Source organism: Podarcis bocagei, assembly GCF_964188305.1.
Source record: "Podarcis bocagei genome assembly, chromosome: 18".
Classification (NCBI taxonomy): domain Eukaryota; kingdom Metazoa; phylum Chordata; class Lepidosauria; order Squamata; family Lacertidae; genus Podarcis; species Podarcis bocagei.
In genome coordinates, this window is record NC_138144.1 from 10917869 (window position 1) to 10931138 (window position 13270).

Here is a 13270-nt window from a genome sequence, read left to right on the forward strand (position 1 = left end):
GTAGGGAGTCAGTCTCCAAAGTGCCACTGACGGAATTGCAAGAGGGGTGCAATTGCTGCTGTCGTGCTCAGGATCTATTCAATGGGGGGTCCCCATTGGGGTGAATCTGGCTGACGACCAGCGGCAGGCCTACATTCTGGGGGTCCTGGAGCTTGAAGTGCCATGGTGCACCTTTGCAACGAGGTCTAGGCAACTGCCAGGGCTGGGTGATATATCAGCCCAAACAGGTGTGAAGTCCATTTCGTGATACCAGTTCCATAATCTTTGACCTGGCAATATATCACGAATCATGATGTGTGTGCAATGCAAAAAGCTACTTGTTGCTTACTGTTGTAACCATTGTTTTCTCAAACTTATCTTCTGCACCATGAAAATAATAAAAAACAGTACTGAAAATAAAAAATCACGATGCGGGGAAAACCGTGAAGCCAGCCTATGCCGCCTCTCAATAGTTCCGTGGCAGAGGCCTTGGGATCCAATTCTACGATTTTGTCATGATGTTTGCTAGAGAGCAACGCAGCAGAGAAGGTCTGTTTCCTCACATGCCCTGCCTGTGAGATTCCCATTGGTACACTGCTTGGAGATTGATTGATTGATTGATTGATTGATTGATTGTTGAGTGATCCATTTTTTTAAAAAAACCTAAATTGATTAAGCGATCTTAGAAATTTAGATTCTATGTGCTCTTAGGACATCAATTTAGGAAAGAGACCTAGCTGGGCCCCATATAAGAGGGGCTGTAGATTTTGCTTCAAATAATTTCAATGGTAGAACAGTCTCTTTTCGATCTAAAGAATTTTTGTATAGCCAATGAGTTCCTCTGAGCATTGCTAGAAACATGGTCCCCATGCGCTTTTCTGCAATTGATCTCCTTTGCTTTGATACTGGTCATTGACTGTAATAAAACGACTAGTACAGTGGTACCTCTGGTTGTGAACGGGATCCGTTCTGGAGCCCCGTTCACAACATGAGCAGAACGCAAAACGCACCTGCATGTGCGTGGGTCGAGATTCGCTGCTTCTGCGCATGCGTGCGACATCATTTTGAGCATCTGCGCATGCGTGAGCAGCAAAACCCGGAAGTAACCGTTTCTGGTACTTCCGGGTCGCCGCGGGATGCAACCTGAAAAGATTTAACCTGAAGCAAACGTAACAAGAGGTATGACTGTACTTGATTAAGCGATTTATACATTCTTTTGAAAATAATTAAAGCAGGCTCTTACATGGGATTCTTCCCCCTGCCCGCCAGCCGTGGGGCACCTCCTTCTCTCCCACCCCCACCCCTGGACTGCCAACCTACTATTGATGAAGTTGTGCTCCTCCCATGAATGGATACTGGTCAGGTGACCCGACCGGTGGCGGCAATCCCTCTCTGCGTCCTCCCAGGAGCGTCGGTGGGCGAAGTAGCGGTAGCAGTGGCCCTGGAACTTGTTCCAGTTGTGGTCGCAGCCCTCCGTGTCTGAGCGGGAGAGAAACGAGAGTGAGAATCGACAGAGGAGCCCTGAGAGTTGACACTCATCTAAGGCGAAGCGCGGGCACCCTGTGGGAGATCAGCAACTGTATGGCAATTGGCAACGCTACACCCTGTGGAGGAGGGAGTGTGGGAAGGGGGGAAACTTCTTCTTCTTCTTTATTAAAATATGTATTATTATTCATTAAATTTAGCCGCGTTGATAAAAAGACAGTTGGAAAAATATGTATTAACAAAGCTGTATTCGACGGATGAAAGTATAAGATGTTTCACATAATTGAGAATTGTGGACTCAGGGACAAAGAATTATGAAGCATTAAAATTGAGATGTGGAAAATATGGAAACAACGAGGAGAAGCACGACTAAGATGTGGAGATTCGCTTCAGAGATCCAGACTGTGGGGAGCTCCGAAAAATTAATAAATATATTTTGGACTATAATTTGGTCTTTTTTATTTTAGTTTTTTATTTTAATTGGAGTATTATGATTGGATATATTAACTGGATTTTTTATTGGAAAATCAATAAAAATGATTTTTAAAAAATATTAATTAAATCTGACATTTGCAACAAATGTCAATTTCACCTCTTTATACTATAGGCTGGCTTCTGATGCTCAAGGAAGGTGAGAAGCAGGGCAGGTGAGGGGGCGTGGCTTAGGGAGAAGGGGTGTGGCCAGTGGCCAGGAGTATGGCCTGGAGGGAGGGGCTGGGGGCCATGTGCTTATCCTGAAAACAAAATTTCTGCACCAAATGAAGTGGACAGTGAAGCTGGCATGCAAAGCCCTTCCTATACTTTTGAAGGAAAATGTCACCAATCCACTTTAATTGCAATGCTTCCGCAGCCAGCCATTTCTTAGGAAATGCAGGGATTCCTTTATTGCACTGTCTACTCAGAAGTAAGTCCCACTGTATTCAAAAGAGCTTGCTCCCAGGTAACTGCGTCAAGACTGGGCAGCCTTACACTGCGACCCTAAGCATTTTTACTCATAACCAAGTACCATTAAATTCAATAGGATTTACTGTCTGATCATTTTCACAGTTTCCAGTATTATTATTATTATTATTATTATTATTATTATTATTATTATTATTATTACTACTACTACTACTACTACTACTACTACTACTATTCTGCCTTTTTCCCTGACAGGGCCCCAAGGTGGCTTACTGCCAAAATCTTATTTCATTCCATTTATCTGTGGAAGGTGTTGATCCCTTCCCTCGCACATTTTTCCTGTACAACACAAGGTGACCAATGTCGATGTGCATATGACGTCTATGTGTGCAACAAGATCAGACCATAGCTGTCAACTTTTCCCCTTTTTTAAGGGAAATTCCCTTATTCCGAATAGGATTCCTCGCAAGAAAAGGGGAAATTTGACAGCTATGGATCAAACACGGGAGAAGCTTCCTGTTGTAGAATAGGACGCCCCTATTTTCATGGAAGACGCGCTGGGGCAGAGGAAAGGGGCTCCCCGCTCTCACCTCGGTCGCAGAGGCTGCCTCCGTAGCTGGGCAGGCAAAGGCAGACGAAGGAATTGATCTCATCAATGCAGGTCCCTCCGTTCTGGCAGGGGCTGGACAAGCAGTCGTCAATATCTGTATGGGGAGGAGGAAAGAGGAGACCAATATTGGAGGGGGGCTGGCCTTGAGAGAAGGGGCAGAGCCCCAGTGGCCATGCGTTTGTGGGTCCCCCCTCTGGTCTAACTGCAACTTTAAAAACAAAGCTAAGGTCCTAGTCCTCATTATTGTGATTTTGAACAGCAACACAGGGAGCTGCCTTCTACTGAGCGAGAGGGAGTGCAGCCTGATGGGAATCCTGTGAGGGCCACTCGGCGAAGCTCTGAGGGCCGCAATTGGGATCCTGGCCCTGAGGCACTCCACCCCTGGTGTAAACCTCTGCCACCTGGAAGCTGCCTTTTGACTCTGACCATTGGTCCAGCCAGCCTGCGGCCATACAGATGGCCATCTGTCATGGATGCTTCAGTTTGGATTCCTGCATTGCAGGGGGTGGCCTAGATGACCTTTGGAGTCCCTTCCAACTCTACAATTCTATGATTCTAAGACTCTAACAGATCCCACTGGTCTTGGGGAAAGAGAGGTCACTTCCTATCTTCTTAGCACAGAATCATAGAATTGTAGAGGGACCACGAGGGTCATCGAGTCCAACAGAAATCTTCTGACCAACTGGGGCTTGAACCCACCACCTTGAGATTCAGAGTCTCATGCTCTGCTACCCCAGAGATCCTGTGATCCACAGCAGCCTGGCAGGAGGGGTGTGTGTGTGCAGTGGCGTAGCGTGGGTTGTCAGCACCCGGGGCAAGGCAAGTAATTTGCGCCCCCTAACCCGTGGATTTGCGCCCCTAACCCGTGGATTTGCGCCCCCTAACCCTAACCCCCAGATGTTGCGCCCGGTGCGGCCGGCCCCCCCTGCACCCCCCACGCTACGCCACTGTGTGTGTGGCCCTCCACACCTCTCTATCTGGCCCTTGAGGCCTCTCCCAGGCCACCCTCCTGTGGTTGCCACCTCCATGGACCGGGTTCCCTGTAGCCCTGGAAAGAGGCAGACCTCCTGCCCCTGTCTCGTGCGAAGTGTGCGAGCTTTCGCACGTCCGTCCGGTGTGCGTGGGTGGCCCTGAATGTGCCGGTGCATCCGAAAAGCGGCATTGTGGCAGCCTTAATTCTCCTCTTTGGATGCAGCTGGCTGCCTCCTGTCAAAGCCCAGATGGGCTCTGAGCTCAAAGCTGCCCTTCAGATGCACAGCTGCCGTCTCCTTTCTTGTGTTCACAGCCTCACACGGCATTTGATGAGACCATCAGGAGAGCCTGCAGGATCCGGCCAACGGCCCATCTTCTCGCAGTGGTCAGCCAAAGGCCTTTTCTTTTATCTGTCCTGAATTTCCCAGCACACGGCTTCAAAACCATGGAATGACAGAATTGTTTGAAGGGGCCACGAGGGTCACCTGGCCCCTTCCAATCTTTCGCCCTGACGCCTTTTCCCTCTGAAGGGACACCCTTCCTCAGAGTGGACCCACCGAAATTTAGCAGCATCAGCTGGGTGTCACCTGGAAGATGGTGCAAGTTGGTTTTCTCCTGCTCCAGAGGGTAGGATTCGAACCCAGGACTTCAAGTTACAAGAAAGGAGATTCTGACTAAACACCAGGAAAAACTTTCTGACAGTAAGAGCCATTCGAGGAAGGGTATTCCTCAGGCGTACCTTTAAGCAGAGGTTGGACGGCCACCTGTCAGGGATGCTTTAGCTGAGATTTCTGCATTGCAGGGGGTTGGACTAGATGACTCTTGGGGTCCCTTCCAGCCAGTACCAGATTTACATATAAGCTAAACAAGCTTAGCTCCCCACTCTCTTTGCCCCCCCCAAAAAAACTAAATGGGAAAAAAAACTGGATGTACATTTCCAAAATATAAAATAAAGAACAAATAAAATAAAACCTACATACAGCAAGAGTGTTTTGTGTTGTGTAGGCTCCTATTTGTTATGTGCAAATGGCTTTAGATACCTATTAGGACCATAAATTACCACATAGCATATATTCAACACCAAAAACAGCGACAATTTGTTGTTGACAAAGGACAGCTGGACCTTCAGGAGCTGAGGGCCTCATCAAACCTAAATCCGGCCCTGATTCCAACTCTGCAATTCTATGATTTCGCTTGTACCCACTACCCCTACTGAAAAGCCCTCTTTTATCCATCTTTTGAGAGAGATGGGTCTTTCCTCCAGTGGTTAGAAAGCTGCCAGCCAGCAGCACCCGAGTTTGCTATTTGAAGGTGGTGACAATCACACACACAAACACACACAGCGGCTAAATGTGAGCAGATTTCGGGTTTGAGTCTCACATTGGGCAAAAGATTCCTGCATTTCAGGGGGCTGGACCAGATGACCCTCATGGTCCCTTCCAACTCTTCTACGATTCTCAATCCTCCCTCCCCTAGCGCCCCTTCACCTATTTCGCAGTTCTCTCCCGTGAACCCCCGGGGGCAGCTGCAGGTGGAGAGGTTTCCGCTGGACTGGCAGGTGCCCCCATGCAAACAGGGGTCGTTGTCGCAGGGGTCAGTTTCCGCTGCAAGGAGAGTGGGGGGGGGGAGAGGAAGAGGAGACAGGGAGGAAAGCAGTAAGATCAGACAATCCCAAATTCTGCGCCTCTGTAAAATCAGGATGCAAAAGGAGAAACATCTCTGCATAATCTCGCTTTGCATAATCCACTCTGCTTCTGCTAATCGCCAAATAGGGGGGAAAGCTGCATATTATTACTCTGAACACTGAGTTTCCGCATACAGAGCCCAGTATTCACCAGGCATTGTCTTTCCAAGCAAAGCTTAAGGAGACTGGAATTTCCCAGCAGGATCATACCAAAGGCAGACCCTCCCAGTGCCCCTATTTTCCAGGGACGTCCCTATTTCCATCTGAGAAGGGTTGGAAGCTATGGAGTTATGTGACCGCCGAACAAAGGAGATGAGTTAACTAAACAACCTTTAGAAGACATCTGAAAGCAGCCCTGGATAGGGAAATTTTAAATGTTTGCTTTTTAATGTTTTTATATATACTGGAAGCTGCGCAGAGTAGCTGGGGCAACCCAGCCACACAGGCAGGGTATATTATTGTTGTTGTTGTTGTTGTTGTTGTTGTTGTTGTTGTTGTTGTTGTTGTTGTTGTTGTTGTTGTTGTTGACATCCTTTTTTTTTCATGTTGGAGGGTATGCCATTGGCCTGACCTAGCAGACTCTTCTTAGGTCTGTAAATCAGCCGGTCATTAGACCCGTTCTAACGAGGCAGCTTGCACCGTTTAATCCCCATTTAACGATTTCCACACTCCTCGCTTGGCTCGGAAATCGTGGGACTCAGCCAATAAATCAGGGGTCCTGGAAGCCGACTGATAGTCCTCCTGCATCTCCCCTTGTGCTGGAAACATGTTCGGGGGGCCAAAGAGGGGTACCCCCTCCCTCCTACAATTGGCGAGGCCCCTCTTTCAAACGGTCTCCGAGGAAACAGGTCAGCAATCCTCTTTTTCAACAAAGCTAGAGCGAAGGACCCGTGTGGGTGTTTGTGCGGTTGGCAGGAATCGCAGGCGTTGTGATCACCTCTCTGAAGCGAAGGCTGCGTGTTGAAAGCACCTTTCATCTTCCGAGTGGCACTTAAACAGCTGGAGAGGACCAGGCTGCCTCTCTGCACATTCCAGCACAAGAAATAACCATTAAAAAGCCATTGGCGCAGGAGCCGCTCTCTTATCTGAAGAAGATGCCTTCAGTGGAGTCAGCCTATCGATTCTCAGGCAGCCCACAGTGGGAGTGAGGGGGGACCTTTTCATGCCTGAGCAGAACATTCTCTCCAGGCTCCCAGGATGTTTCCCAGCACAATCCAAAGTGTTGGTGCTGACATTTAAAGCCTTCAACAGCCTCGGCCCTGTAGACCTGAAGGAACCTCTCCACCCCCATCGTTCAGCCCGGACACTGAGGTCCATCTCCGAGGGCCTTCTGGCCGTTCCCTCACTGCAAGAAGTGAAGCTACCGGGAACCAGGCAGAGGGCCTTCTCGGTGGTGGCGCCCTCCCTATGGAATGCCCTCCCATCAGATGTCAAGGAAATAAGCAACTTTCTGACTTTTAGAAGACATCAGAAGGCAGCCCTGTATTGGGAAGGGTTTGAGGTTTTATTATGTTTTTGCATATGCTGGAAGCCAACCAGTCAGCAATGCTTCTTCACCCCTGGTTCTGGAAACTGCAGGAGGAGAGAGGACTCCTGTGCCCAGATCCTGAATGCGAGTTTCCCACGGGCATCTGGTCAGTCACTGAGAGAACAGGAAGCTGGACTAAATGAGCCACTGGCCTCATTCTTCTCTTCTTATGTGATGAATGCAGCAGGGCCTCTGCCACTCAGCTACAGCCATTTCCTTCAAAAATAAATCAAGGTTCCAGCCCTCATTGTTCTGAATCACAGGCTGTGTGCTCTCGGGCTCAGGTCCTGCTTGGGGATTTCCTGTGGGGACTGCCCACTGTGAGGACAGGATGCCACTGATCCATACTTTCCAACACTTTTCCGATGACAACCAGGGAAATTGTATTCCATGCCTTCCAACATTTTTCTGATGGCAATAAGGATGTCCTAAGGGACGTGGATGGCACTGTGGGTTAAGCCTAGGACTTGCCAATCAGAAGGTCGGTGGTTTGAATCCCTGCGACAAAGTGAGCTCCCGTTGCTCGATCCCTGCTCCTGCCAACCTAGCAGTTTGAAAGCACCTCAAAGTGCAAGTAGATAAATAGGTACAGCTCCGGCGGGAAGGTAAACGGCGTTTCCATGCACTGCTCTGGTTCGCCAGAAGTGGCTTCATCATGCTGGCCACATGACCTGGAAGCTGTACGCCGGCTCCCTCGGCCAGTAAAGCGAAATGAGCAACCCCAGAGTCGGTCACGACTGGACCTAATGGTCTGGGGTCTCTTTACCTTTAAGGAAAAAGAGGCCACTCCAGAATCAGAAAGCAGGACACCTTCTGTAAATCTGGGACTGTCCCTGGGAGAGAGGGGCACTTGGAGGGTATTAATGTTCTCACATTAATAATTCTCCTTTGCTGTTACTGAACTTTGTCTGTGTGTCTGGGTGCGCCAATGTGCTGAGGATATTATTTTCGCTGGAGATATTATTTTTCCACGTCCATTTGTAGCCCCGGGAGCACTGTTTAATATTAACTCGGTTGGTTTTTAAATTCCTGCCTCTGTGTTCTTCCCCCACCCCTCCAAAAGTCTATTTGCTTTCCCCATTCCTTCGCGAAAGACTTCAAAGGCTGTGCAGCAAAGCCTTTGCCGCCAGGACTCTTCCACGCCGACTATTCTGATGAGCGAAGGCGGGTGATGAATATTGGATTGGAAGCTTCCCTAAGGGGTGTGTGGAGAGCTTGGGGTGGCAGGAAGGGAGGAAATAAAGAAATCAAAGGTGGTTCCTGACAGCCCATACAGACCCTCCAAGTGCCCCTATTTCCAGGGACAGTCCTGAACTTACAGAAGCCACCCCTGTTTCGGATTTGAAAAGGTCCCGCTTTTCCTTAGGACGTCCCTAGTTTCATCCAAGAAATGTTGGAGCGTCTGGAGTTATGTGACCCCCTGAGCCAAGGAGGTAAGTAACTAGACAACCTTTAGAAGATATCTGAAGACAGCCCTGCATAGGGAAGTTTTTAAATGTTTAATGTTTTATTATGTTTTTATATACGTTGGAAGCTGCCCAGAGTGGCTGGGGCAACCCAGTCAGATGAGCAGGGTATAAATAATAAAATTATTGCGATTATTATTATAGAATAGAATGTCCATATTTTCATTGGAGAAATGTTGGAGAAATGTTCTCCCCCCCCCACTCCATCTCGTCCTCACAACAGCCCTGTGAGGTAGGTTTGGCAGAGCAGCAGCAATTGGCTCTCAGGGTCACTCAGTGGGCTTCTTGGCTGAGCAGGAACTTGAACCCGGGTCTCTCCCAGGTCTAACCACTACTGCACATTACTGTCTTTTATGTGAACTGCTTAGGGGTTTTGCAGGGGGTTGGACTAGATGACCCTCATGGCTCCTCCCATCATTATGATTCTATGATATTTGCCAGGCTTAAAAAGGTAAAGGGACCCCTGACCATAAGGTCCAGTTGGGGACGACTCTGGGGTTGCAACGCTCATCTCGCTTTACTGGCCGAGGGAGCCGGCGTACAGCTTCCAGGTCATGTGGCCAGCAGGACTAAGTCGCTTTTGGAGAGCCAGAGCAGCACATGGAAACACAGTTTACCTTCCCGCCAGAGCAGTACCTATTTATCTACTTGCACTTTGACGTGCTTCTGAACTGCTAGGTTGGCGGGAGCAGGGACTGAGCAACAGGAGCTCACTTCATCGTGGGGATTCAAACAACTGACCTTCTGATCGGCAAGCCCTAGGCTCTGTGGTTTAGACCACAGTGCCACCCGTGTGCCAGGCTTAAAGGTAAAGGTAAAGGTACCCCTGCCCATACGGGCCAGTCGTGTCCGACTCTAGGGTTGTGCGCCCATCTCACTTAAGAGGCCAGGGGCCAGTGCTGTCCGGAGACACTTCCGGGTCACGTGGCCAGCGTGACAAAGCTGCATCTGGCGAGCCAGCGCAGCACACGGAAACGCCGTTTACCTTCCCGCCAGTAAGCGGTCCCTATTTATCTACTTGCACCCGAGGGTGCTTTCAAACTGCTAGGTTGGCAGGCGCTGGGACTGAGCAACGGGAGCGCACCCCGCCGCGGGGATTCAAACCACCAACCTTTCGATCGGCAAGCCCTAGGCACTGAGGCTTTAACCCACAGCGCCACCCGCGTCCCCAGGCTTACCAGTGTTCAAAAGCCCCAGAACCTCCCTCACCTGCCCAAATGTTTTCTGGGTAGCAGGAAACTCACCAAGCACGGTGGCATTGACCTCTCCGATCCACGCCAGGCCCTCCACCTCCTTGGCTGCAGACACGCCGCCTCCTTTCTCCTCTCCACTCCCCCCATCAGACTCCATCGGAAGGATCTGCCCCGGGGCAGTGGGGAGGTAGCTCTCACTCTCTTTCCCAGTTATCACGCCATCACTGGGATAAACAGGCAGCTCAGAGGTGTCAAAATTGTGGCGTGCAGGTTCTGATGTGCTCCAGGGAGGTGAGGGAGACTCAGGCGTCCCCTGAGATGTCAAGTCCTCGTCGTCTTCTGATCCTTTTGGAAGGAACCCAGGAAGGATCAAATCACGGGTTGTACTGTGGCTGGGAGTTCCAGTGGTGCCTTTGCCTTGCTGGGGGCCAGAGCTACTCCCGACCAAGCTGATGGCTTCTGGGACTGGGGATCGGCCTGCCACACCGTCATCAAAGTGACCACTCATGCTTGGAGTTATGACCTCCCAGCGGTCTTCTGCTTTGGACAGATTCAGGACCTCCGTGACGGCAGGTCCGTCCACCAGCCCTGAACTCGCCCTCCCTTTGATTTCCATTGTGGTGGCTTCCTCGCCACCCACCGCCACCCAAGCATCGGCCTCCCCGGAAATCAGCCGCGCCACTAGCGGGTAGTCATTGACGGCCATTGGGGAAGGGATGTCCTCTGCCGAGAGGGTGACGGCTTCTTCTCCTCTCAGCTCAGCCAGTTCCACCTCTGAACGCTGGGTGGTTTCTTGCAAGACGGGGTCTTCTCCTGCTGTGTCTTCCTGTTTCTCTGATCGATCTGGAACTACCCTGGGCAAGTGTGGCTGAGCTTCCTCCAAGCCAGGGAGCTCCTCTTCAAAACTCACGGCCTTGGCATGGCTTTCTCTGAAGTCGTAATCAGACTCTCCACTCGCCTCATCGGCCCGGGACTCATTCTTCAGAGGAGTCGTTGGCGTGACATCGCCGTTTCCAGAGAAGATCTCCTCGTTCTCCCCAGGCTGAGTGATCCCTTGAGGGTAGTCTCCCCGGATGCTGGTACCCATGAGAGAGCCTTCCAGAGCATCGTCTGTTGTCATGGCAACTGCCTCCAGACGGTGCAATGGCCCATTGGGTGTGGCTGGCGAGGATGCACCAGAGTGCTCATCATGAGTTGGCCGTTCCTGGCTCTCTGGCACAGAGGCCTCCTCGTGTCCCTGGGTGGTCTTTTCAGCACTGGGGTCCTCCAGGAAGTCCGAGGCAGGGGAGAAGGTCATTTCTGGGTGGCCTCGATGCTCAGGTGGTGCTAACCCTGCGAGCAAAGACAGGGGATAGAAGTTTATAAAATTATGCATTGATAGAGGAAAGCTAAGGGTTTCTGGGAAATGATATACAATGAATTGAAAAAGATCTTTAAATTGACCATTCCCGAAAAACCCAAAGCCTTTTTATTGGGGATAATAGAACGGAGATTTCCAAAAAGCTGACCAACCTTTTTATGTATGCGACAACTGCAGCTAGAACTTTACATGCACAGAAATGGAAAGGCAAAGAGATTCCAACCAAGGAAGAATGGTTTATAAAACTGGTGGACTCCGCAGAAATGGTGAAACTGACTGCTAAAATAAGAGGACAAAAGGATAATATTTGCATAGAAGAATGAAGGCCATTGGTGGACTACCTATCAAATTATCTTCCTTATATGAAATCATATGCAGGATTTGGGATATGAGCAATGGAAAAATAGAGAATGGATTTGGGGGGCTTAGAAAATAAATGCAGGTGTTAAGGGGGAATAAAAAAACTAGGGAAGGAGGGGTGGCAAGAAGAAAATGAGCAGCAAAAAACCACGATATATGTGATTGCAGTTATGTAATAATTTGGAAGATTTAATTAAAAAATTATAAAAAAGAGGAAAGTTTTCCTCCATTTCTCATAAGACTAGAAACCGTGGACATTGAATGAGGCTGAATGTTTGGACCCCATCAGTGCCCCTGGAGGCACACTCCATTGTCTCTCAAGAAATGGATGTCAGCAAAAGCTGTTGTTGTTGTTGTTGTTGTTGTTTTATTATGTCCTTAATGTCGCACACCACCATGGGATCTTTGGATAAAGGGTGGTATATAAATTGAATAAATAAACACATTCTTAAGACATATGCATAATTAAAAAAAGGAGAATAAATAGAACACACCAAATTTCCCCCACTGAACATGGCCTCTTCCTTTTTGACCTTCTCTGCTTCCCCCTGCCACACGCCAGCCACCCGTTTGTCCGTGGTACAGTCACAAAAGGCTCCCGCCACGATTGATGCAAGGGAGCGTTCTGGAGTGGTTGCCGTGGCAACTGCCTCCTCATTAGCAGGCTGCTCCTGGCTGCTGAGGTCCGCTTCTGCTCCAGGGGGCGGGGATTAAGAGACAGCATCCTTAGAGGGGTTATTTTTTTGTTGTTATTCCTATGCACCACAGGTGCAGGTGATGGAGCCCTCAGACCCAGGGGTCCAACGTGGCCCTCCAATTCTCTCTTTTGGGCTCACACGCCCTGCCGGCCTTGCTGTGCAGCCTCAGACCGCCCCCCCCTCCAAGTGCCCCTATTTTCTTGGTTGCCCAGAGTAGCTGGGGCAGCCCAGTCAGTGGGTGGGGTACTACTACTACTACTACTACTAATAATAATTCTTATTCTTATTCTTCTTATTATTATTGAATAGAACAGGGATCAGCAACCTTTTTCAGCAGGGGGCCGGTCCACTGTCCCTCAGACCTTGTGGAGGGCCGAACTATATTTTGAAAAAAATATATGAACAAATTCCTATGCCCCACAAATAACCCAGAGATAAAATAATAAAAGCACACATTCTACTCATGTAAAAACACCAGGCAGGCCCCACAAATAACCCAGAGATGCATTTTAAATAAAAGGACATATTCTACTCATGTAAAAACATGCTGATTCCTGGACCATCCGTGGGCCGGATTTAGAAGGCGATTGGTCTGCACCCGGCCCCCGGGCCTTAGTTTGCCTACCCATGGAATAGCATGTCCCTCTTTTCATCAGAGAAATTGGGGGGGGGGGTGCAGCTGCCCTGACAGCTTCTGCCTGACTGGGTAAGTGTCCTCAAACTCTGATGATGCCTTTTGCTCGTGAACCGAGAATTGGGTGTGTGTGTCTGAAATAGTTACCAAAAAAAAAAAAAAAAAGTCTGATTGTTGCATGGCTGGTATCAAATAATCCTAGAGTTGGCAAGTCCCCTGAGGTTCATTGAGTCCCTCAGCAAAAGCAGCCGACTTCACAAAGGTAAAAATGAGCCCCCAGTTGCCAAGCCTGGTTCTTTTGCCCCTGGCTCCTCCATCAACCACCTGGCCCTCAGGAGGTTTCGGAGAAAGAGAGAGCAGCAGCCTCTGGAGTGGAAACGCTTCTGCTGAATGGTGGG

The 13270-nt window shown here is 49.5% G+C and overlaps 1 protein-coding gene across 1 annotated transcript in view; it reads right to left on the reverse strand.

Moving 5' to 3' along the window:
- NCAN (neurocan) overlaps positions 1–13270 on the reverse strand; it is a 60518-nt gene that overhangs the window by 4521 nt on the left and 42727 nt on the right. Inside the window, exons 8-11 of the mRNA XM_081177599.1 lie at positions 9872–11152; positions 5437–5553; positions 2958–3071; positions 1300–1458 (exon numbers count right to left, since the gene is read on the reverse strand). Of these exons, the coding sequence (XP_081033725.1) occupies positions 1300–1458; positions 2958–3071; positions 5437–5553; positions 9872–11152 (1671 nt within the window). The remainder of the gene's footprint in view (positions 1–1299; positions 1459–2957; positions 3072–5436; positions 5554–9871; positions 11153–13270) is intronic.